Here is a 24,043-nt window from a genome sequence, read left to right as displayed (position 1 = left end):
ATATTTTCTTTTATAATTTGCCTAAATAAGAAATCAATAACATATTGTAATGCAAATGTTTTCACTTTAATTACATCCTAATTGTTTATCTTAAAATCATAAAAATTTAAAAAATTATATTTGTTCCAAGAAAATTTCAGTTATTTTTCAGAAACAAAAAGTTATAAATAGTTATCAAAAAGCTTTCTAGATTTCTTCCCAATTGGAAAAATAAGAACAATTTAATCAAATTCCAATAAATATTTTTGCTGAAATTAAAATATAGTTTAATGCGAATCGAAAAATAACAGAATTCAAGCTTTGATTTCTAAAAAATTCTAAATTTAAACATAACTTATTTTAAATTATATTAAATATTTTTATTTTGCAAAAATATATTTACATTGAAGGTATGTATGTATTTAGATTGAAATCTGATTATATTTACATTTAATTGTAAGATTCTTATAAGCATCTTTATTTGTTTTTGGAAACAAAATATAGGTGCGTTTCGTTTATTTATATTTTTATAAATTGGTTGGATTTGGACACATGCTGTGTGAAGCGGGGAAAATTAAACAATATCATGTGGATTTTTTCTTTTAATAACTTATTTGGATTTTTCGTGCATATGATTTGCTAACGGACTACTTACGCGCTCTAATTTTGCTAAGTAGCTATGAACATTTTATATTAGTTCTTCCGTTTTTTTATATATTTTATTTGTTTTTATTATTAACTGGACAAGAAAATAAATTGCCTGTTTCACCAAATGCGAATGAACATATTCTTTCGTATTTTATATTGAAAACAACAAATAAATTTTCTAATTTTTATAATGAATCGGATTAGTAAATTTGCAATATACATTCATATATTCTCGGATAAAGGATTTTAATGATTCAACCCATCCGAATACAGTACTTTAACTTTTTATCAATAACTTGGGAACCAATTGAATCGCCAGGATGTATATTTCTAGGCATATGGAAAATATACTTATTGTCTCTGTGACCTTTTGTAAGTCTATGATATTCCAGAAATGTCTATATGTTTATTTTTGAAAGTTCGACAATGCGCGTCCCCGTAAGCATTGTACAAGTTAGCTTTCATTTTCTGAAGATTTAAAACTCGTGCTAAAATTTTCCAACCCTCACAGTGTCCCTCCCACATTTCATCGATATTGTGTGTATTATTTTTTTTATTTTCTGTAAACTACGATTTTCAAATTTTCAATCAGCCGTTATGAAGGATTTCTTTGTACACTTCATGTTAAATTTTGTACTACATATCGTATACGTGTCACAGTAAGTAATCATTGACTATCATCCGACACGTTGCACCGTGAACATTTTTAACTTTTTAGAGAAATTTTAAATAAATATATATTAAAGAGAATTCGTAATAAACAAAAGTAAATTACTATCTACAAAGGTTTTGTATTAAAATTAGATCTCTTCACGACTGACTAACTTGCTTGTTGCCGGAGACCACCACCCAACCATTTGGCGTTACTCATTATTTGTTTTGTGTATCTGTGTAAAATATAGTTAATGAAGTTATACGGCTTATAAAGTTTTAAGAAAACTCTATATTTTAGTTATTCTCCGTCTTAAGACAAATAAAAACGTCCCTGGTCTACGCTGAGACTATCCCAGCAACCAGCGTAACTGTACAAACTGTGATACAGATATAAATTTAATGAAATAACTCTTCTAATTGTCAAAGCATATTTATAATTTTTTAACTTATAATGATTATAACTTTAAGAGGTGAAAGATTAGTAACCTAAAATTTCGCACACAATTATTATTAATACATATATGCTTCATATACATAGCTATTGTTTAATATTGATAAAAAAATAATGTTGCCAAAGAAGACACATTTCAGCAGAACTGCTGACAATTGTCGATTTTGTCGATAATCGTTTAGCTAACAACAAAAGATTATTGTTCAAAAATGTTGCTGAATAAAAAAATCGTTAAATATGTGGGACCAATTTTGTTAAATAGCCTCTACAAAATCTTTGAATATGTAGTTTTATCCCTCTAAATTATGCAAACAGTTCTGTAAGTAATACTGCTAATGTACGAGTATTTCTTACAGAACTGTTGACTTTTTTTAAAAATATATTTTTACCTATCCTTACGATTTAGTAAAAGGACCAACATAAGTATTTATAGGTATTCATTGATATATGTACTATAAATAGATACAAATAGACAACACAAGCAAAATGTATAAGAGGTATTAATGTTTGACGTATCAATGGTTTCTATTACAACCCATTGATTTTTGAGTAATTTTTTCATTATTTTGTCGTCATAACAAATCAATTTCATTTATTTTTCAATGGAAAAATGCTTTAAAATGTTCTGTATTTTTATATGGCCAGTTAACAATGTTACTTATGTATTTTAAATTAAATACTTTCATATATGGTTTATTAAAAGTACTTTTAAAGCTTCTTTTTAATATCAATTTCAATTCTATTATAGAAAGGATGATCAAATATATTCGAGTATCTACATTTGTTTAAACGAATAACAAATGTGTATTTACATCTGACAACCGGTTAATATTCTTAGCATAGAGTTAAACTAGAGACGAAGTTTAGAGATAAAATCGAAAACAAAACATATATGATTAATATTTATTTTGTTATTCCATGAATTACATTTTTTATGGTAGTAGCGCTTCTATTTATATTTATTCCATGGTTCCTAGTATAAACTTTTAATCAAAAAGTTTAATATTTATCTTATAAGAACCTGTCATAATTTAAATGGTTCTATTATACTCATATTTGTAAAAATTATTAACAAATTAAAAAAACAAAATAAGTACCATAAATTTGATAAGTACTGAATACTAAATGAATGATAATTTAATGGTGTTTTAAAATTAATATGTTTTAATTATGGAAAATATTAGGTCAATTCACAAGGTCTCTTATCAGTAATATTGTCCTAATATATCACGACTCGGCAGCTCGGCTTAACCGACTCTTAGGCATTCGGCGCAGGTCTCTGCTGGTTGGTTACGATAACACAATAAACTTAGAATACAGAGTAGTATTATTTTAGGACATTTTTTGCTTTAAAAACAATAAAAACCATTGTGAAATATAAGGACATTATGACAATAAGGGACCTTGTGAATTGTCCAATTATATAACTTCTGTTGTATTGTATGTATGCATATTAGGGTGTTTACAAAACACAATGTCTTAAAATCTTTGTCGTAACTCTAGCCGTTGAACAGTGGAAAATTTTGGTAATTTTCGGATCAAAAGCAACTTAAATCAAAAAAAGTTGATAATTTTTTTTCTTAAATTTCTGATTTGCTCAACATTTTAGCATGCCATTTGTTTATAGGCACCAAAAGGCAGCTAGTTTTGATATGTCTTTTAGATAATAGATTAGACTTTAATTCTATGTTAAAACTAGATCGGCGTCAAACGGCGCCAATAGTTAAAATCATAGTCAAATTTGCGTAGGTAAGCTAAAAAAAATTATATATTTTAAATTAATAAATTTCAAATCTGCTAACAATATATCGTTAGCTTAGTACGCAAACTTGCCAAGTCCCATTTTTTTAATTTTACAGGAGAGATAAAAAACGTTCTATCTTTTTTTGCTTTCATTATTTTTTAGATCTGTAAACGCAGTTCTCTCCTATGATCTGTTGGCTTTAAGTATCAGTTGAAAAAATAAAATAATTGAAATGACTTTAGAAACTGATGCCATTTTTGGGACTTTGCTCCTTTGATTTTGATGATTTTGTATTTTACAAATTGATTTTATTATTTTATATTATTTAAATACATAACAAAAAACAGTCTTATTTCGTTGCTGTATAGGAAAATAACTCAAAATCTTATACTTTTGTAATATTAAACATAAAAAATAAATTATTCGTGTGGTAAATCGTTATAAAATTGATGATAATCCTTTGGTAGAGTGGTTTTTAAAAATTGCAAGTCTTCTGCGGCATTTTTTTCCATTCTTCTAAATTGTTTTTTTTTTTATTTTACAGTGAATTGTGTAACCACACTATAGTAGAGATGAGCGATCCCGTGATTTTTTAAGAACGTCGTTCTCAGTGAACGTGATTTATAAATCACTGTTCTTTTAAACACTGACTGCGATCACATTTGGTTTATGTTAAGCAAAATAATACTTATGTTAAGAAGAATCATTATGTATTATTTTCATTCTTAAATCTGTTCTTATGTTAACCAAAAACATAGGAAAATAACAAAATTAAGCTAACTAACTGATATGTTACTTAACATTTTATTTGATACACTGTATTGGAGATATATAAAATTATGCGCCTAAAAATATGCTCTAACTGTTGTTTCCAGTGAATGTTGAAAAATATAAAGAACGACATTTAACAGTTTGTTGAAATACGTAAAAGAACGACATTAAAATATGTACCTGTTACTTTCTCCATTTGTTAGCAGTGATTTTTTTTTAAACGTTACCAGTGAATGTTGAATAATATAAAAGAACGACATTTAACAGTATGTTGAAAAATGTAAAAGAACGATATTTAAAGTACCTGTTACTACAGTTGTTCCAGTGATTTTTCTAAAACGTTACCAGTGAATGTTGAAAAATATAAAAGAACGACTTAAATGTACCTGTTACTTGCAATATTCAGTAACTGTTGTTACCAGTGATTTTTCAATCACAGTGATTTTCAATCACAGTGGTATGGAAATATCGCTCATCTCTACACTATAGTGATTACATCGAAAAATGTTAATATTCAAAGTATTATAGCAAATAGTTTTGAAAAAGTAGATTTAAATAGCATATTCAATGTTTATTGCTGGACTTAGCACGTTTACTTATTATTATTTTATTTTTGTGGACTTAGCACTTTTGCGTATCACTGAAAAATCATCCGTTAGAAACAAAATAACGAAATTTTTTTTATTGCAAAATATGTATCTTATGTTTTACTATCTTTCTGCATCAAAATCTTAATTTCAATCAAAAGTGGACTTGTTACGTTTGCGTACTAAGCTAACGATATACTAAATTCGTTACAAAGATAGAATCTGGACACGATACACTTTGCAACAAGGTATAAAAATTCTAAAAAAAATAATTATAAATATTAAAAATACGCCCTTGAATATGGTATAATTTCAAATCTCCAAATCTTTAAAGTAGAAAGTTGTGTGTTCTGTCGCATTTATCGAATACTTCTGATGACAGAATAACTATAATTTCTGGAAATATAATAATAACTTTACGATACTTGTTTTATGATTAATTTCAATCATTTGCAAAAATCATTTATGAGATGCAAACACCTTATTTAATCCACTGTGGCGTTGGTGAGAAGGATGAATCAAAGGATTTTTTTTTTACTTTCTTAGTATTTTTTCCAATTATATAATATGAAGTTTTGGTATAATATGAAAGGCCCATCCTATAGACATTATAGGAATAGTCGAATTGGAATTTTCATTTTAGTTTAAATTTTAACCAAAATTTTCAAAATCTTAATCTGAAATTTACTTTTGAAAAATACGCATTTTAGTTAATACTAGGAGATTTAGTTTTTTAAAATGAAAACATAAAGTATTATACACCGTTTGAAAGGTCTTGAAAAGGTTTTGTATTTGAATACCAATATTGCGTAGCTGTTGAACATGTAATAAGTATTTGATTGAGATGAAATTCATATAGGAACAGCTAGTTAAGTATCGAAATAGTAATACAAATTTCGAAAAATAGAAAAAAACTTTTGCGAAAATGTATTCAAATGTATTCAATGTATTCAAATGTATTTGAAAGAAAATAGGAAAAATATAAAAAAAATGAATTTTTCCTTTCCTTTGATTCATCTCACCAACGAATAGTCCTATGACTAACATTTTGTAAAACCGAACTACATTTTTCCATATAAACGGGACAACCCTAATGTTTATACTAAATTAACACTGTTAATTAGCTTTTCTTTCCGAAGCACTTGAGTGTGTCATTACGATTTTTTTTTTTAAATAACCTACAGACATTTATTAAACTGTGTTCATGTCTGTCTGCTTCAGTCATAAATTTTATCATGAATGATTTTCTATTCAACTTTAATGGCCATAAATAAATACAGTCTGTGTTTTCATAATAAAAAATTAAATTTATTTACATTTTAATTACAATAAATTGTAAGTTAATAGGTAGTTGTTGCACACATATTTATTTGTGTAACAAATTCATTTATAAATATGTACAATAAACATATTACAATGATAAATGGAAATAAATTTATTTTTGTTAACTTTAAAAAAGCAAAAACTTTTGCAATAATTTATTTTATTAAACAACGAATGAACTCAAAATTTGTTTAAGTTATCAAGTTTTAATTATTTGCAACTATTGGCTGTTATATTTAAATAAAGGTACATTTGATGGGGAGTTTGCTTGAAAGATTGTATTTAGTAAGTGTCAAATTTTCAAATTTTGAATGTAATTTTTATTTTAGCTATCCTCTGTGAATCTATTTTCTGCTTTTTACTAGTATTCAGTTTTTCAATTACCCACCATCAATATATATTTGGTCAATTCACAAGGTCTCTTATCAGTCATATTGTCATAATGTCCTAATATATCACGACTAGGCATAAAGTAAAATGGGAAACACCTGTCCCCATACAAGGAAATCAGAAAATTACTTGATCATTCATTTTTGTCTTATAACACAGGGCAACAGAATTTAGACGCTTTTTAAACCACTACACAATTTTGATGGATTGTGGTTCCAGAAGAACAAATATGGTACAATTTAATCGGCCCAATAGTTTCGTAGTTATAATAACAAATTGAAGCAAAAAATATATTTTTTAAGTGAAAATAGCAAATTTTTGTGTTTTAAAAAACTCATGAAAAATCGAAAACGGCAGTTCAGGTTTATTACTTTGTCGCAAAGCAGCGTTTAATAGCAACAAAATGAGATATCGAAGATAAAAATCGAATGATTCTTTTCGAATTTATTCACAATTAAGTGAATTCGCTCATTTTCACAAAATTTTACTTTTTTTGATATATGTACATAAAATTGAGTAGTTAATGTTCTTCTTTCGATTGATTGAATGTTGAAAACGTTTTCCCCATTTTCATATATACAGATACGTGTTTTTTTTTTTTAATAATCATAAAAAATCGAAAACGGCAGAAATTGTTTAGATTTATTGCTTTATCGCAAAGCCACATGTAATAGGAACAAAATGAGATATCGATCATAAAAAGCAATGGATTATTTTCGAATTTATTTAAAATTAAGTGAGTTCGCTTATTTTCAGAAAATTGTATGTGAGTACAAGAGTGTACATTTTACATGTGTTTTGTTTTTGTTAGAATTTTTGAAATGTTTCCACCATTTAGTGTTGTTCTTCGCCCATTCACCGGTTTGGAGACGTATAGGGGTTTTGTATGCGATAGGACATTTCCATAGACTATATTCTTTTTTCTTAGTAGGGTGTTAGTTTTGCAGACATTGGTTAAGTGAAACTTCAGACTCGGAGAACGTGATTTCTGCCATTTATGTAGGTCTGAGCACCCTTTTCTTATAAGAGGACATTTTAAATATCTGTAACTTCCCAAGGAGACTATAGGTATAGATATTTTACCAGTATTGATCAAAGTATCAGTAAAAATATTAACCCTGGATTGCACGTCGTGGTAATTTTCAATAAAATTTTTGGTGGCAAGTGTGAACTGACATACATTTTGAACTTTAACCAATTTGGGAACTTGATAGGGAAACAAGTACTTTGGTTCTCAAATTGGCTTGGAAGTTTTTGTAGTGCGAATAATGTAGTTAAGTGATCTGATGAGAGATCCAAAATGGGGTTACTGGGGTCCTAGCGAAGTCTATTAGATCTAGAATTTTATTGAGGTCACTATATATAACATCTAGTCTATAACATCTAGTACGATATTGCTTCCAATTGTTGTCTCCGTCTAGGCATAGTAAGGCGATAACCCCAGTATATATGTTTGGTATTGTAATCGCCAGCTGCTACAAATCTTAGACCTAATGTCGAAAAGTAATTAGGAAACTGATCTCGATTAATATTAAGCCTTGGAGGAGAGTATATAGATGATATTGTGACAGTACTATCAGGTATATTTTTATAGAGGATGTAAAATTTGGTATTTGAGTTATGCATAATGGGTTGGTGATATCAGAAAATTTTTATATTTTATATTAAAATACAAAAACCTCCGTCGGGTGAGAAGGTCCCTGGGGACCATTTTCATTTTCAAACTGAAATTACTCCTTGATGGTCCATGGGAAGTATACCCGCTCCCCACATGTATTCTATTTTATCTAGAATCCGACCAATATTTTATCTAGAATCCGACCAATAGTTTAGTTTCTATTGAGATTTAGATGTGTTTAGTACGGGAACGTGTGAAAAGGGACCTTGTACTGAAATTTTAACTTGCTCCGAATTTTGTTTAAAATAATACTTCATGTTTTTGATATATTTTACTTATTAAACATTAATTAAGATCTCGAATTCAGTTTTCTTTTGCTCTTATTCGAATTTTGTAAATTGTTACAATCACCAAAATTTAGGACAAAATTCATACAGATAATAAATACGGTTGTCTCTCTCACGATTTTAGTAGTATAATTTACTAAATAATCTCTTGTTGAAAGTATAATATGTAGTTATGATTTAACTTCGAGTATCATAAATATGTATAGAAATTCTGTTGCACTAAAATATGTTTAATAATATCAATAAAATACAAGTTATTTTTAATTAAAGCTGATAATTGAAACCGTTTTCCACGCAATCTGTTTTCAGTGCTTAAGTATTTATTAAATCCATGAAGAATTTACTTTTAATATTCTTTGCAAAAGTACATGATTGCTGTTGTTCCGCAAAATCTTTTAATCCTCTGTTTTGCTATTACATAGAAACTTTTCATTATTCAAGGTAATAAATAAGCGTTAAACCATTGTCATTATTTCTTTTTTCATTTTATTTAATATACCTTTAAAATATTTGCACCCGTATGGATTTATTTTTGTGGTTCTTGAAGAGTATTGTGCCTGTTCGTGAGTCCAGGTGTTGGAGTGAGTGGTGAGTGAATGTTGGTCGTTGTTTCCACTCAACTTAACCACACAGTCATTAAAATGAAATGAAATACAGCATTAAAAACCATTTTACTATGTAAATATTGTAGATTTATTTATGTACGTTGGCATGGCTATTCTTTGCCACAGATGAAAATTTCTTTTCAAATAATGGTCATGTCCATTTTACAAGCTCAAACAACGCAGAGTATTAAAGCAAAAATGTAAATAGATTGAAAATATGTACTTTTTTCTACATCTACCATCATGTACATACTTATGATTATTCCATTAAATTTAGCTATAAACGTTTATTTGTTTGTTCTTTTTCATAATTTGTTTATCTTTTTTTTTGTAGATTACGCCACCTGAAAAACGTCTCAGTCTTGAACGCAAACAAGCCACATTCTCTGAGAGGAGTCAGCTGAAATATGCCCGACGTTTGGTTGTGAAGCTGGGTAGTGCTGTTATCACACGAGAAGACAATCATGGTCTTGCCCTTGGTCGTCTAGCTTCCATTGTTGAGCAGGTTAGTGAACGTTATCATTATTACGCTACAAAACACAAGCAATATTAGTCCCATTGCGTTGCGAGTAATCGCAGCGATTAATTTATGAAGTATTTAAGAATTTATTAAGTGTTTTATTTTTATGCTCATTCTTATTTTATGCTTTGTCGGTAATTTAACACAATTATTTATGTAATTTATTTTGGCCACTGAAAAATGGAAACAATTTTCATAACATTTTCTCAATAATTAATGGCTAAATTTTCGTCTTTATTTTTTTTTTTTTGGTTTTTTTTTTCTCGCTTTTAACATTATTTTGGGTGATTTGATATTTTTATATGGCATTTAACCAAAACAAAAACTAATTCATTTTGGAAAAACCAAATCGTTTTAACTTACTGGTTATTCTTATATATACATTTTTATTTAATGGATAAAATTTTGCACTTTTTTTTATTTTTGAAAGCATTTAATAACAATATTTTTAATTAAATTTACATAACTTGTATATTTTTCATAAATATTATTTGTATTCTATTAAAATTGGTTTACGGGATTACAAAAATAGTTTTGGGTAAAATTGTAACGTGTTGGTATCCGAGTTTAATTTAAATAACTTTATTAAAATGTATTGTTGGGGAGATAAGCTAGTTTCTATGCGCCAGTTCATCAGGAAATATTTACCAACATTTTTAATAAAACTAGAAATATCGTATAAATGATTCGTAAGGAGAAAAAATATAAAACGCTATAAAAATTTAAATGCATGGTGGGCACTTGGTAATTTTATTATTAAATTTTGTTGTGTACATTTGCGAAATATTAAATTTTGTTTTTTTTTTTTAGTTTTGACATTTACTTTTATCCATCATATAAGTTGTATTTGCAGTAGTTTTCATCAAAATCTGTTGAAAATAGTTGTTGATTTGTAAGGAAAAGCTAAGGCACTTTTAGTAGTTTTTCAATAAAAAAACTCGCTTTTTTGTTATAACCTACATCACCATAGTAGTAAGAGTATTATGCGTCTATGTTGATTAGTGTTTATAAACCGGATAACCGGTTAACCGAAAACCCGGTTTTTCTTTGAAATCTCGGTTTTTCCGAACCGGTTAATTTAAAATGTTAATTTTCGGTTAACAGGTTTATCCGGTTTTTATCACTCGGTTAACCGGTTTTTAAAATTTGGGACTTAAATTAATAAATCTAATGTTTTTGTTCATTTTTTATATTCATTGTGTACACATTATATCAAACATTCGGTCTGATTTGAAACCTATACGGCTGATTTACAATACAAACCTCTTTAGATTAATATTTTTAAAAATTATAATTATTCTAAATAGTAGAGGACGATGAGTTTACTCAAAAACTTTTTCAGAATAAATTGCACATATTGAAATTATTAAAAATTAAATTCCGCATAATTCTACAAGTTAAACTAAATTTTAATAATGATTCATTATAAATTTTGTGATGATTTTACGAAACGTTAAATTGAATTTGATGTACATACCTTCTTTCAATAAATTTGACTTCATTCGTGTGTTTTGTTCTTAAAATTTTACTTTATTAATCATTTCGTTAGCTTAGTGTACAAAGTCCTTTTCAGAAATATTAAAATCCATGATTTGAAATCTGATAATGGAGTTTTATTAGTTATTTGGTATGATTTATAATAACAAATAATCACAGCTAAGAAGAAGTGCTTTTGCATCTTATAGTTCCTTTTTTGGGACTTAACATTTTCTGTTTCATATGAAAAAGTCGAGGTGATAATAAATTTCAAAATTATCAAATCTTTAATTAATTTTACCTTTTTTGGTTGAAATTTAATGAAAAAACAATAATTAAAACAATTCAATTTGACTGAGATAATAATTTTGAAATTTTTACAAAATAAAATGGACTTAGCACTTTTGTATATTTATAGTAATTTAATATTAACAATTATTCCTGGCTACTAAAAACTAAAAATTTTAAAGTTGTGTATACTTTATTGGACAGTTTATGTTTTCTACACATATATGACGGTTAACCGGTTTAACCGGTTTTTTCGATGTCGGTTAACCGAAAAACCGGGTTTTTAAAAAAGGCCAATTTTCGGTTAACAGACAAACCGGTTTTTTAAAAAGTCGGTTTTTTATAAACACTAATGTTGATGTTTGTAACGCCCAACATCAATAGCCTCTACCGATCAACTTAGAATCCTTTTAACGATGTGTCGTAATTTTGAAGATATTTCGATAAAATTTGGTAATGAGTATACGGACAGAACCTGTTGAAATTAGTCCATTATTTCACCTAGACTCCATAAAAATGTACTTCGATATAGAACTTTATCGGGCATAAATCTAGAGTTGTCTCAAGGGAAAATAAATGTAGTAATTGCGGCGGAATCCATAATGCAAGTGTGGAAACCATACTGAGGGTGTCCAGTATATTTCATAGTTATGTGTTCCCTGGCACTGAAAATAAAAATTATCCCTATACCAAACTTTCCGGTTACAAATTATCCACAAACTCTGCAACAAATAAATAATTATGGTTCTCACGCTAACGTTCTGAAGACAGTGCTCAGAACCCATAAATAGTTTCAACCAAAATTTTAATTCTGGAAACAACAAATCAATCGCCTGTGTTTAATTTAAATAGACTAGAAACTTCAGTTGAAACACTTGTTCATTTAATCCAATTTCACAAACACCCTCAGCAACATGATGGAAATGCTAAAAAAACAATCCATGTTGATACATGCTGTACTAAACAATTCATAAACTGTTTGAAACTATGTTTCTGGAAAGCAAATTAAAACTTTTAAATAAAACTCTCAAGAAGCGTCTCGTTACTTACAATATCACATATTTGAATTAGAATTAATAACAATTTTTAGACATTAGAAATAAGTTAAATATTTTCTTAATTAAAATTAAAAATAATGAGGAATATAAACGTTTTTAAAGATGTGAAATAATGAGTTGACTCTTGTAATTTAAAAATTATTGATTGAAATCTAAAAAAAATACTGGAAAAACATAAAAAACTGTTTTGGCCAAAAAATCTAAATATTTCGATCTTTGCTTAGAAGATCAACCAGTTGTTCATAAATTATTTCGCCAAACGTTTTTTTAAATGAATGACTTGGGTATTTCCAGTAAGATCTACAATATAATAATGAATTTGATGATTAAATACCTCACATTTGGTACCGTGAAATAGCTCCCAAATTAAATAACTCCCTATGAAATAATTCTCATCAAAAATGAAATAATTCCCAAACTTGAAAAATGAAATAACTGCCAAAGTGTGAAATGAAATTACTCCCAATAATCGGCGGTTTCATAATTTTAAAAAAATTAGTCCCAAAAAAGCGAAATAACTCCCAATGAAATAAATCCCAATAGAAATGAAATAATTCCAAATCCGAAGCAATTTATTAGTGCAATCTAACTCCCAATGAAATAAAGAACTACAAAAGTGAAATTATTCTTCGCTTACCAAACATTTTTTGTATTGCGTGCCTATGGCGTAGCAATACAATACAGCAATACAATACAGTTTTTTATACACCCCTCTGGGGTGTATAAAAAACTGGCTTCGCATAGAAATTTTTTTGGCATTGCCGACCTTTGGCCGGGCGCTAAGGTTTCCTCCTCTGGGGTGTATCAATAACTTTCTTCGCATAGAAAAGTTTTTTGCATTGACGGCCACTTGTTAAGATTTTGCTTTTGCAAAGTAGAACCTAACAAAAATGAAATAACTCCCTATACAGTGAAATAGTTCCTAATTCTCATAATAAAATGAAATAAAACCCAACAAAAATTTCATTGGGAGTTGTTTCATTGGCAGTTATTGCATTATGAAATAACTCCCAGCTAAAAATTATGAAATAACTTCCTATGCGTTAGGAGTTGTTTCATAATGAAATAATTCCCAAGTTGTATGAAAAATTTGTTGGGTGTTATTTCATTTTTTCGTGGGGAGTTATTTCACGGTACCCTCACATTTTTTATTCTTTAAACAATTTAAATAAAAATGTTACATTCATCTTCATTGCACTCTCAATGAAATTATTCATTTCATATCACTATGAAATTTTACCACATATTTTGTACAAAATTAAAATTTTTGTAATGTAACAATAACATAACAAATTAAATAAACTTAATTGGTTTCTAAGTATCGATTTCGAAATAAATGAGCAAAAGCAATTTAGTGCAGTAAATTATGTGTCAACTTCAGATAAAATTTTCATTAATAATTATAATTGTTGATAGTTTTAAACAAATTTAATAATGGAAAATAATGTTGAATTTAAATAATTTTTTATTATATTACGTGAAATTTTTAGATTGATTAAATCACGAATATTGAAATTAGAATATTGTTCAGGAATGGCACAAATGCATTAAATTGGCTAATGCATTGACAATGAAAGTTTATTGAATAATCACTAACTTTAATGCTTTTGCTTATCAAAGCAATGTATTAATATTTAGTTACCACTAGATAATATGGAAAGTAGTGCACTAATTTTGCATTATCATTAAACACCTCGTGAAGTAATATACTCTTCTTACAAATTTGAAACATATTTAGAGAAGCAGTTTCAAATATTTTAATAAAATTGTTGTATGGGAATGAAGGCTTTTAAAAAACTGCAAGAACAGATAAAATGTGCATTAATGTTAGGCGTTTTCTTCGGAATGAAATCAAAACATGGGGTGTGGGACGCCAATCATAAAAAATCTGTCAAATTACCCATTTAGATGTTAAATGTGGAACTTTACAGCATATTATCCAAATTTAAATTAGTTTTAATTTAATTGTGTTGAAATTTAATTAAGAAAAGTTTAGAAAAAATAATAATTTAAAAGCATGCTATTAATATACATACATATGAAGAGCCGCAGAACAAAAGGTACTTTTTCGCACATTTAAAATTTTTGGGAAAATGACTTTTATTTATTTCGCCCCCTTAAAAAACTGCATTAACCTGGAAATGGTAACAAGTTTCTTAATTACCAATAGATACATCTAACTGCCATAAGTCAACACATTAAATTTTATGGATGTTTGATATAAAATCATTTTAATATCGGAAAAAGAATCTTTTGTTAAAAAATAAAGAAAAAAAATACGTTTTGTTCAAAACAAAATTTAAAAGTATGTTTTTTATGCGTTTTTTAACGATTACATTTTAAATGAATGCTTTTAATCCTGATCTAATATATAAACAAATTTCACATTGAAATTAAATAATATTTATTTTTTCGTTTTATACTAGTGCTGTACGTTTTGTTAAACACAAATTTTTTAGAACCCATTTACTTAGTAAAAAAATTAAAACAAATTTGCTGACTTGATTGTTTCTGGAAGATTTCAACCCAAATATTATAAAAATACCAAAAAAACAATTTTTGAAAAGATGCAAAAAAGTACATTTTGTTCTGCGGCTCCTCATATGTTCTCAAATATTTCAATACATATTAAAGTTTAACGTGAACCTTATTATTTAACGTATAATTACAACGTTCATATTAATTACTTTTAATAACCACCTTAGTAAATGCGAATAACAACTTACAAACTTACTTAAATATATATCATCAATGTATAAATAAATATCTTTTTTGCAGGTGGCAGAATGTCATTTAGAAGGTCGTGAAGTGATGATGGTTACCAGTGGTGCAGTGGCATTTGGTAAGCAAAAGCTGGCACAGGAATTGCTAATGTCATTGTCGATGAGGGAGACACTCTCGCCCAAGGATCATTCGAAAGCGGTAATAGTTAGAAAACACAAAAGCATTCTCATGTTTCACATATAGTTAAACGTCCAACACGTGTATTCAAGTTTATTATACCAGCTCATGAATTAAAATTACCCCAGTCACCCCCTAAAAATTAAGATTGGATTATTATAAGATACCACATTGGGTATTTATATTCTAAGCCTAACAGTTGCCTCTTTTTCTTTTTGTACAAGCGTTATTAAAACACGAAATCATAAAATGTCATGCATATCTTAATTTCTCAATTTTATATTTTCAAAATTTTTGAAAGGAATTCTAATAAATGTTTAAAGAGTATTGAAAATGCAAATTTTAACAGTTTACGATTTTTGATTGGAAATATTGCTACTTTGATCCAAAAATTCGAATAAAATGTGCAACATCTAAACGTTATCCGATGTTTGGCACTTGTTTTAGATGAAACCTTATAAGCATAGAAAATAAAAAAAATTAATGGTTTTTCGATTTAACCTGTCTTTTTTATTTGTTAATTTTCCCTTCTGGTTGATTAATTCTGTGTGATAATTCAAAAATACATACGTATCTCAGGGACTTTTTTTATGATACCAAAATGCTATATAGTACATCTGGAGTAATTTGAAAGTAATAAAAAAAAACTACAAAAATCTGTTAAATAATATTCTGAAAGGATGAAACTTAATTTTATGGGGGTGAAAACACATTATTATTTTGTTTGGGTTTTAAGCTGGTCTAATGCATATGTGTTAATGGCGTCATCGTTACATACAAATATATATTAGGGATATAACTTTTTTAGGGCCGCAAAAATAAAAAAAAATTTAGAAACCTATTTTTGAAATCAACTTCACGCACCGAAAGCTAATTCTAAAATGCTTTAATTCTTTTCTTAATCCAAAATTTTTGAATAATTCCTGTTAAACAGATACGAGTTATGTGTTTTTCAATTGTACGTAGTAATACTTTAGGAGCGGTAGTGAGACTATTTGTGTTAAAAATGTCGACAGGAAAAGTAAAAATGTATAGTCATATATTTTTTCTCTCAGAAATATTAAATTCTGTTCCTTTCGGCATTTTAACACAAAGATCTTCAAAACAACTCACAATCAGAGAAACAAGCCGATTCAAAAATTTCGGCGGCGGCTTATGAGCAACAATTTTCGGCGGCTAGCCGGCTCTACGCCGAGTTTTCTACCGGCTTAGCCGAATTCAAACAATATAAAGTTAGCCTTTTAAGCAAAATATAAAATATTTTCATGTCAATTTGTCTCAACAGTATTCCTACTTTTTATAAATACCCAAAAAAGCTACTTTAAATAAAAATATTTTTATTTATTAAAAATTAATTACAAAATAAATAAATCAAAAACCAAGTTAAGGGTATTCATTTCAAAAAAATGGAAAATTACAAGCCGATACGGCTTGCTTCTCTGCTCACAATAAGAATTTATTACTAATTAGGAAATAGATATTAGATTTTAGCTAAAACTAGAAAAATATAACAATATCGTAAAATATTGTAAAGACAATTTTAAGAAATATAAGAGGGTGTCAAAAACTGAAATTATACAATAAAATCTCATGTCATCCAAATTTGGGTGTGGAATTATTGTAGCTGTAAATGATATTAAATTTAAGAGACTATAAAAGACGACAATATGCTAAATAACTTGCAGCAAAATATTTAATTAAAGCATCTCTTATCTAAAATATGCTATGATATCGCGATTCAATAAAAATTTTACGAAGAAATGTTAGTTATGATTTTCTATTAAAGATGTTAAAATAAAATGGCCATGTAATATATACTAGAGTTTCGTGTTCGGTTTTAACCGAAACCTAAACCGCGGTTTTCAAAGTCCTAAAACCGAAACCGAAAATTAATCTTCGGTTTTCAGTAGAAAAATTCAAAAGTTAGAAATGAAAAGGAAACTATTTATTTGTGTGAAAAAAATATCTTTAGATTTCTTTACAGTTTTTAAATTGCGTCAGATGATGAAGCAGGCTGCTAAGGAAACCTTTTAATAAAAAAGGACACACACTCATTTGATCATACGAGTATTTCCTGACAATAAAACTTCAAGTGACTATTTATATAATTTTTTATATTCAAAAAGTACCATTACAATAATGAAATAGTACAATTAATTATCCCTTTTGAATTCGCACTGCAAAATTTTGTGTTTCTAGGTCCATCGTTATAAAAAGATTGAATTATAAATTTGTATAGCATTTCCAATATTATCTACTGATTTTGTTTCTATAATACAAGGCGTATTAACAAGGTGAGTGCGTCCCGGCAACAAATACAACAATGCAAAAACAACAGGCAATTTGTTTTTGTTAAAATGTACGGTAAATGTCAAAATCAAGGCGAATTAAAATATTACTATGTTATTTACAATAACAAATGTAAACATAAACAAAGTTTGACATATAGTGTACATAAAACCACAGCGAATTAAGAAACAGCTGATTTTATGCACTCACCTTGTTAATACGCCTTGCTATAATACTTAATAAAAAATAAACTATCACAAAATCGAAAAAAACTGAAACCGATCGGTTTTAAATTTTCTAATAATAAAATGGCAAATTTTGACAGTCCCCCCACTAGAATTTTTTTATGTATAGTAGAAACACGTTGTGTAAAATATTAGGATGATAGGCTAACGTAAACTGGTGGCGCAACGACGCTGAAGATGCAATTTTTTCTGTTTTTGTAAAAATTCTGTCATTAAATAATTACTTTAGCAAATTAATTTAAAAGAATCGAAAAAAATGGTTAAAAAATGTTAAATTTATTAAAAAATCGCCAGGCCATTAACGTGTATCAGGCCACTAGAACAAGAAATGAAGGAACAAAATTAACATACCCAGCAAAAACTTCGCTTACAAATGCTACAATGTCTTTTTAATAATGTCTTTTTTAATAACTTACTTTTTAAGTAGTAAAGTCTAAAAAAAACAAAATAAATAAACAAAACAAAAAACTGTTACTTTTTTTCAATTTGCCCATTTTTTTTTTATTACATGTTTATTTTTAGAAAAACAGAAAAGAATATTGCATTACTGTGTGAAAACCATTATTTGATGCACAATGAAATAACTAAGCAGTGGTGTAGTGAGCACAACGGCAGACTACCAAACAGAAGGTTGCAGGTTCGAATCGGGTCTGCGACTTATTTTTTTTTATTTTTATTTTTTGGTGTAAATAAAAATTCTATAAATAACTCTACTAACAAAACAACTTATTTCTGGCCAAAATATAAAGGATTACTTTTGGGACATCGCGAACAAAAATAATGAGTTCTTACAGTAGAAAAATAAGTAGTTGAATCGTCAAATTCCCCTTATTTTTCGGCTTATTTGTAAGAAATGTTTTTGCTGGGTATTTTGAGAAATATTAAAATACAAGCTTATTTTTACTTAAAATATATCCATATATACTTGTATATGAGTTTTTGCCAATTTTTGTCATTTATATCTTATTAGAACGACAATTACGTACACATTTCGATTCTTTTAAATTAATTTGCAAACATAATTATTTAATGGGAACATTTTTACAAAAACTGAAAAAATTTTATTTTTCCCCCTTGTAAATGCACCTCAAAACTTCAACGTCGTTGCGCTACCAGTTAACATTATCATATCATCCTAATATTTTACACAACGTGTTTCTACAATGCATAGAACAATTCTAGTGGGGCACGGCCTGTACCTAGAAAATTTTTTTCGTCCATACAATCTTGGAGCACTCTAATGTACATAGTTTGGAAAATATTATTAGTTTACCTAATTAAAAAAAATAATATTTGTACAAAACATCATCGCTTTTAATCGCGTGAATTTTGTTTTACCATTGCAAAAAAAGAATGCATTATTTCTAAAGATACAAGGCCCGTCTATTGTATTTTGGAAATTTGCAGAAATAGCTAAAAGTTATAACCCTAATAAATTGTATATTCTTAGGGCAAATAAATCAATTTTAATATTCATAGGAAGACGGATTTCTATTGGATCCAAGAGCAGCAGCTGCTGTAGGACAGTCTGGTCTGATGTCGTTGTATGATGCCATGTTTGCACAGTATGGTGTTAAAATAGCACAGGTAATGAAATAAAATGAAGAGCTATAAAAACATTGATGTCAAATCCAATGTTAAATAACAACATCATTTTTTTATACAATATTTTTTAGCATTTTTTTTGTCTTTCATGTCCTGCTACTGATGTTGTTACTCTATTTATTTATTTGTCATCTTTTGCTGTTATTTACAGGTTCTTGTTACGAAACCAGATTTTTATAACGAAGAGACACGTAGCAATTTGTTTTGTACTCTATCTGAATTAATTAGCCTTAACATTGTACCAATTATAAATACAAACGATGCAGTCTCGCCACCAATGTTCATTGTAGATGATGATCTTCCCGCGGGTTCTAAAAAGGTATGTATATGAAGTTTACTCTGTCTACCACGTAGACATTTAAGTTAATGTTACTACTTCTTTACAAATCTTGGTTAAGTGGGTCTGTGTGCATTAATTGGTAATATTTATATACAGTATGTCAAGCAAATCAATTGAATTCTATTTTAGAAATATTTTAAAATTTTTTCTTATTTAATCTGAATCTAATAAAAGATTTATAAGCAAATTAAAGTCAGTATTGTCTCTGTTATACTATATAAAGTGTTTTTTTTTTGGGAATTTTTCAATTTGTAAATGTAATTTAGTTTTAGCAAAAAACAATACAGAACATTTAAAGTAAAGAAATATAAATTTAGTTTTTTTTGTTAAACGATTTTTTTCACATACTGTATATTGGTATATAGGTGTAATTACATGCACGTATTCTTGCATGTTTTATATGTTGTAGTCATATGTATATGTCGTTACCTAAAATGCAATATAACGTAACATCACTTTTCATAAGTTTATAGGAGAAGCAAAAAACGATATAAAAATAAAACTACCTGAGATATTGAAACACAATTTTCAAATCTGAATTACAAAGACACTAGGAATATATTTTATAAAACAAACAAATTTTTTCAAAGCACATTTTATGCTGTGTGTCTTACGTTATTTTGAATTTTTGTTTTCTAAAACCAAAATAACGTATCATCAATATAAATTTGTATGAAAAAATAAAAATTTAAGGTAAATTATGAGGGTATTCATTTCAAAAAAATGGAAAATTACACTCTGATTTTTTTAGACTTTTACACACTAAACACAAGAAAAAAAATCCAAAAAAAATAATTTTTTTGTGGAATTTTGTTCATGTTTTTGTTGTGTAAAAGTGTAAAAAAATTAGAGTGTAATTTTCCTTTTTTTGAAATTAATAACCTTTATATTTTTTGATTTAAATATTTTTTTATTTTTTATTTTTTTTTATATTTTAATTATTTCAATTAATTCAATTCCAACAAATTTATTAAAAAATATTAGGAAACTACCAAACCTATACGTTATTTTGTTTGAGAAAATCGTGCACTTGATGATACTTCGTTTTGAATTTTGGTTATAAAGTGGTTATTTTTGATAGTAAAAGTTTAAAATTTTGTACAAATGTACATATGTAATACGATGTAGTGAATCATAATCAATAATAAAATCAATTTCGAATTTTTTGATGATACGTTATTTTGCATTTTAGGTGAATATGTATATATTTTAGTATGTGTTTAAATTCAATTTCTTTTACGTGTATTTTCTTTTTGTATTTAGGGAATTGCCATAAAAGATAACGATAGTTTGTCTGCCATGTTGGCTGCAGAAGTGCAAGCGGATTTGCTCATTTTAATGTCGGATGTCGATGGTATTTACAATAAGCCACCGTGGGAAGATGGCGCCAAATTAATGCACACGTACACATCTAACGACAGTCGTCTCATCGAGTTTGGCAAAAAATCTAAGGTAAGCAAATATACCTACAAACATATAATCAACAAACTTTAATAGTTGAAACTTTTACTGTATCCATCTATATGTAGTGCATTTCTTTCTTGTTTTCTTTGTCCCTCTATCTGTCCGTCTGTCTGTTCACTTTTCCTTCATATTTATTCTTGCTGCACGTTCTCTTGCTGATTACACAACTCGATGTTTAAAACTTATCTCAGTGCAGCAGTGTATTAAATAAATGAGTCTACCGCGTAGAATTCACAAAATGCCACATTTACTCAATGTATATATTTATACATAAAATCATTCATCGCGATGCATACATATGTACAGGTGCTTGTAAAATTTCATTCAATCTGTTTTTGTCTTATTAAATAAAATCAAACGAACGATTTTATTTTTTATTATTCAATCTAGCTGGATTCGTAAATAAATAAAAACATTTTTATTTAATTCTATTTAAAAAAGGAACAAACAATTTTTTCTACTTTTATTTTTAACATTAAAGTGTTACTGTTCGGAAGGAGTAGTTATTCTCTTCAAGCAATTTTTATTAAAGGATTAAAGAAAATGTATCATGAGTCTCAGATTTGCAGCAGTACGCTTGTAAGGCCTGCATAATTATAGACCATTCGTCACAAAATTTGCCATAAATTATGATAAATTTACATTAATATCACAAACATTTTGAAATTGTATTAAATATCGTATGCGTATATACGAGTATACTTGTTATAATTATCATATATTAATCATATGCATTCGTTGTCAATGTGATAAATAAGAGTTTCCAATACCGAAAAAATTAAAAACCACAGAATCGGTTTTTAAAAATTTAAAACCGACAGGTTTAGTTTTTTAGATACTAGAAACATTTGATAATGTGCAAAAATGCTATGAAATATATTGAAAACTCTTAGAGAACCATTAAATTAAATTTTTAATATAATTATTTGATAAATAACAAAAATATGATATTTTCTGGCGCTCACGATGAAATTATAAGTTTATTTCTCATAAGATAGTATCAATATGTATTTGCAAATGAATTGCTAAAATTCTTCATTGGAATGTTTCCAAATAAGCATCGCATACAAAACGCAGCATACTTCTACATCAGAGGCTATTACTTTAATACAAATACATAGTATATTATGAAATTAATACTTCAAATCTTTTCAAACTGTTAGATTTTTTTCATCTGGGTTTTTCTTATAACACAAGTCTATGTGAATAAGCCACAAACCATAGCGGCCCTCAAAACCCATGCCATTGTTCAAATTAAGCCTGATTTATGCTTGAATGTCATGGAAAATTGGATATTTCGGATGTTTGCTACCCAGTGAAGCAGCGACGGATATTTGCAAGTAATATTCCATGAATAAGATAAAATTACGATGATCTCTCACACAATCATTGTTTTGTTTAATTTAATTAAATGATAGGAAGCGTTTAAAAATACCCTTTAATATCATTTGTCAAATAATTATATTAAAATGTAATTTAATGATTCTCTACAAGTTTTCAATATAAGAGCAACGCATTTCATATAACTTTTGGTATATTATCAAATGTTTCTTGTAAATTGAAGATAACCGCAACCAATCGGTTTTTGGAAACTCCATAATTTTATCATATTGATCACGTATGCGTATGATAAATATAAAATAATTATAACAATTATACTCCTGTATTCCCATCGATACTTCATACATTCTTAAAACTTTGCAAATTTAAATTAAATTCCACATTATAACACTGTGCCAGTTGAAAAAACTGTCAAACCGGGCACCCGGTGGGTTAAACTAATTCGGGTACGCTGAATTCAGTGGTGCTAACCGTTTTTTAGGTTAGCTCGTATTTTCGAGAAATACCGTTATTTCGAAAATGGAGGAGTTGGACAATATATATTCGCGTAACTCAAAAACAGTTTAGTTTATTGAACAAACTGAAAGTAAGGCTTAACATGTTTTTAATCTTTTTTTAGAACAATTTCGAAATTTTTGGTTTTAAAACGGCATTCAAAATTGGAAATGAATATACGCTCTAAATTTTTAAATTCAAATGAATATAACTTTGGAGGTAGTCACGATTTGTAAACAATTATTTTTTTGTTTGACATATACATTTGTAGTTAGTCCAATAAAAGAAAAATGGAGAAAATCGGGAAATATTTGGACCTGCTGTTATCAAAAAACTGGAGTATGGTGGGTAAAAATGTTGATAATTTAATTTTCATAGCCACGATGAGGTTTTTTGTAGTGCCCGATAAGGAGATTCTATATGTATAAGCTTTTTGAAATCGGAACACAAACGAAGAAATATTATCGTTTTAAAAATTGATCATACGCGAGTCCTACTTTGGGGACCCCTGGCTGCACCTCTGTTGGACTCATGCGGTCAAAATTCAAACCTTACACTCGCCAACACTTCTTTGCACATGTTTAAAGGGTTTAAATTTATTTTCCTCTATTCTTTCTATACAACTCTGCACTGCACGATGTAGCTAATTAATATGAGTTATGTATTTTGATAAAATATTAGGGATATTTGTATTATTTTTTGTGAATAGAATGAAAAGTTGTGCACAGATTTTAATTATTTAGAGCTCGTTTTATTTGGAACTTCGTTTTCTAAATCTGTAAACTAAATTAAGAGCGTATATTAATTTTTCAATCTTTAATGCCGTTTTAAGAACGAAAAATTTCGAAATTTTTCTAAAAAAATAATTTTTCCAAAAATTTATATTTCTAAAACGACTGCGAAG

General features: G+C 27.8%; 1 protein-coding gene across 1 annotated transcript in view; it reads left to right on the top strand.

Moving 5' to 3' along the window:
- P5CS (Delta[1]-pyrroline-5-carboxylate synthase) overlaps positions 1-24,043 on the top strand; it is a 106,155-nt gene that overhangs the window by 23,730 nt on the left and 58,382 nt on the right. Inside the window, exons 2-6 of the mRNA XM_065503402.1 lie at positions 9,452-9,622; positions 15,238-15,381; positions 19,374-19,481; positions 19,651-19,818; positions 21,103-21,291. Coding sequence (XP_065359474.1) covers positions 9,452-9,622; positions 15,238-15,381; positions 19,374-19,481; positions 19,651-19,818; positions 21,103-21,291 — 780 coding nt within the window. The remainder of the gene's footprint in view (positions 1-9,451; positions 9,623-15,237; positions 15,382-19,373; positions 19,482-19,650; positions 19,819-21,102; positions 21,292-24,043) is intronic.

The sequence above is a fragment of the Calliphora vicina genome, chromosome 3 (assembly GCF_958450345.1).
Source record: "Calliphora vicina chromosome 3, idCalVici1.1, whole genome shotgun sequence".
In the NCBI taxonomy this organism is placed as follows: Eukaryota; Metazoa; Arthropoda; class Insecta; order Diptera; family Calliphoridae; genus Calliphora; species Calliphora vicina.
Note: the sequence above shows the minus strand (reverse complement) of the source record. Positions and strands in the feature narration are given on the sequence as shown.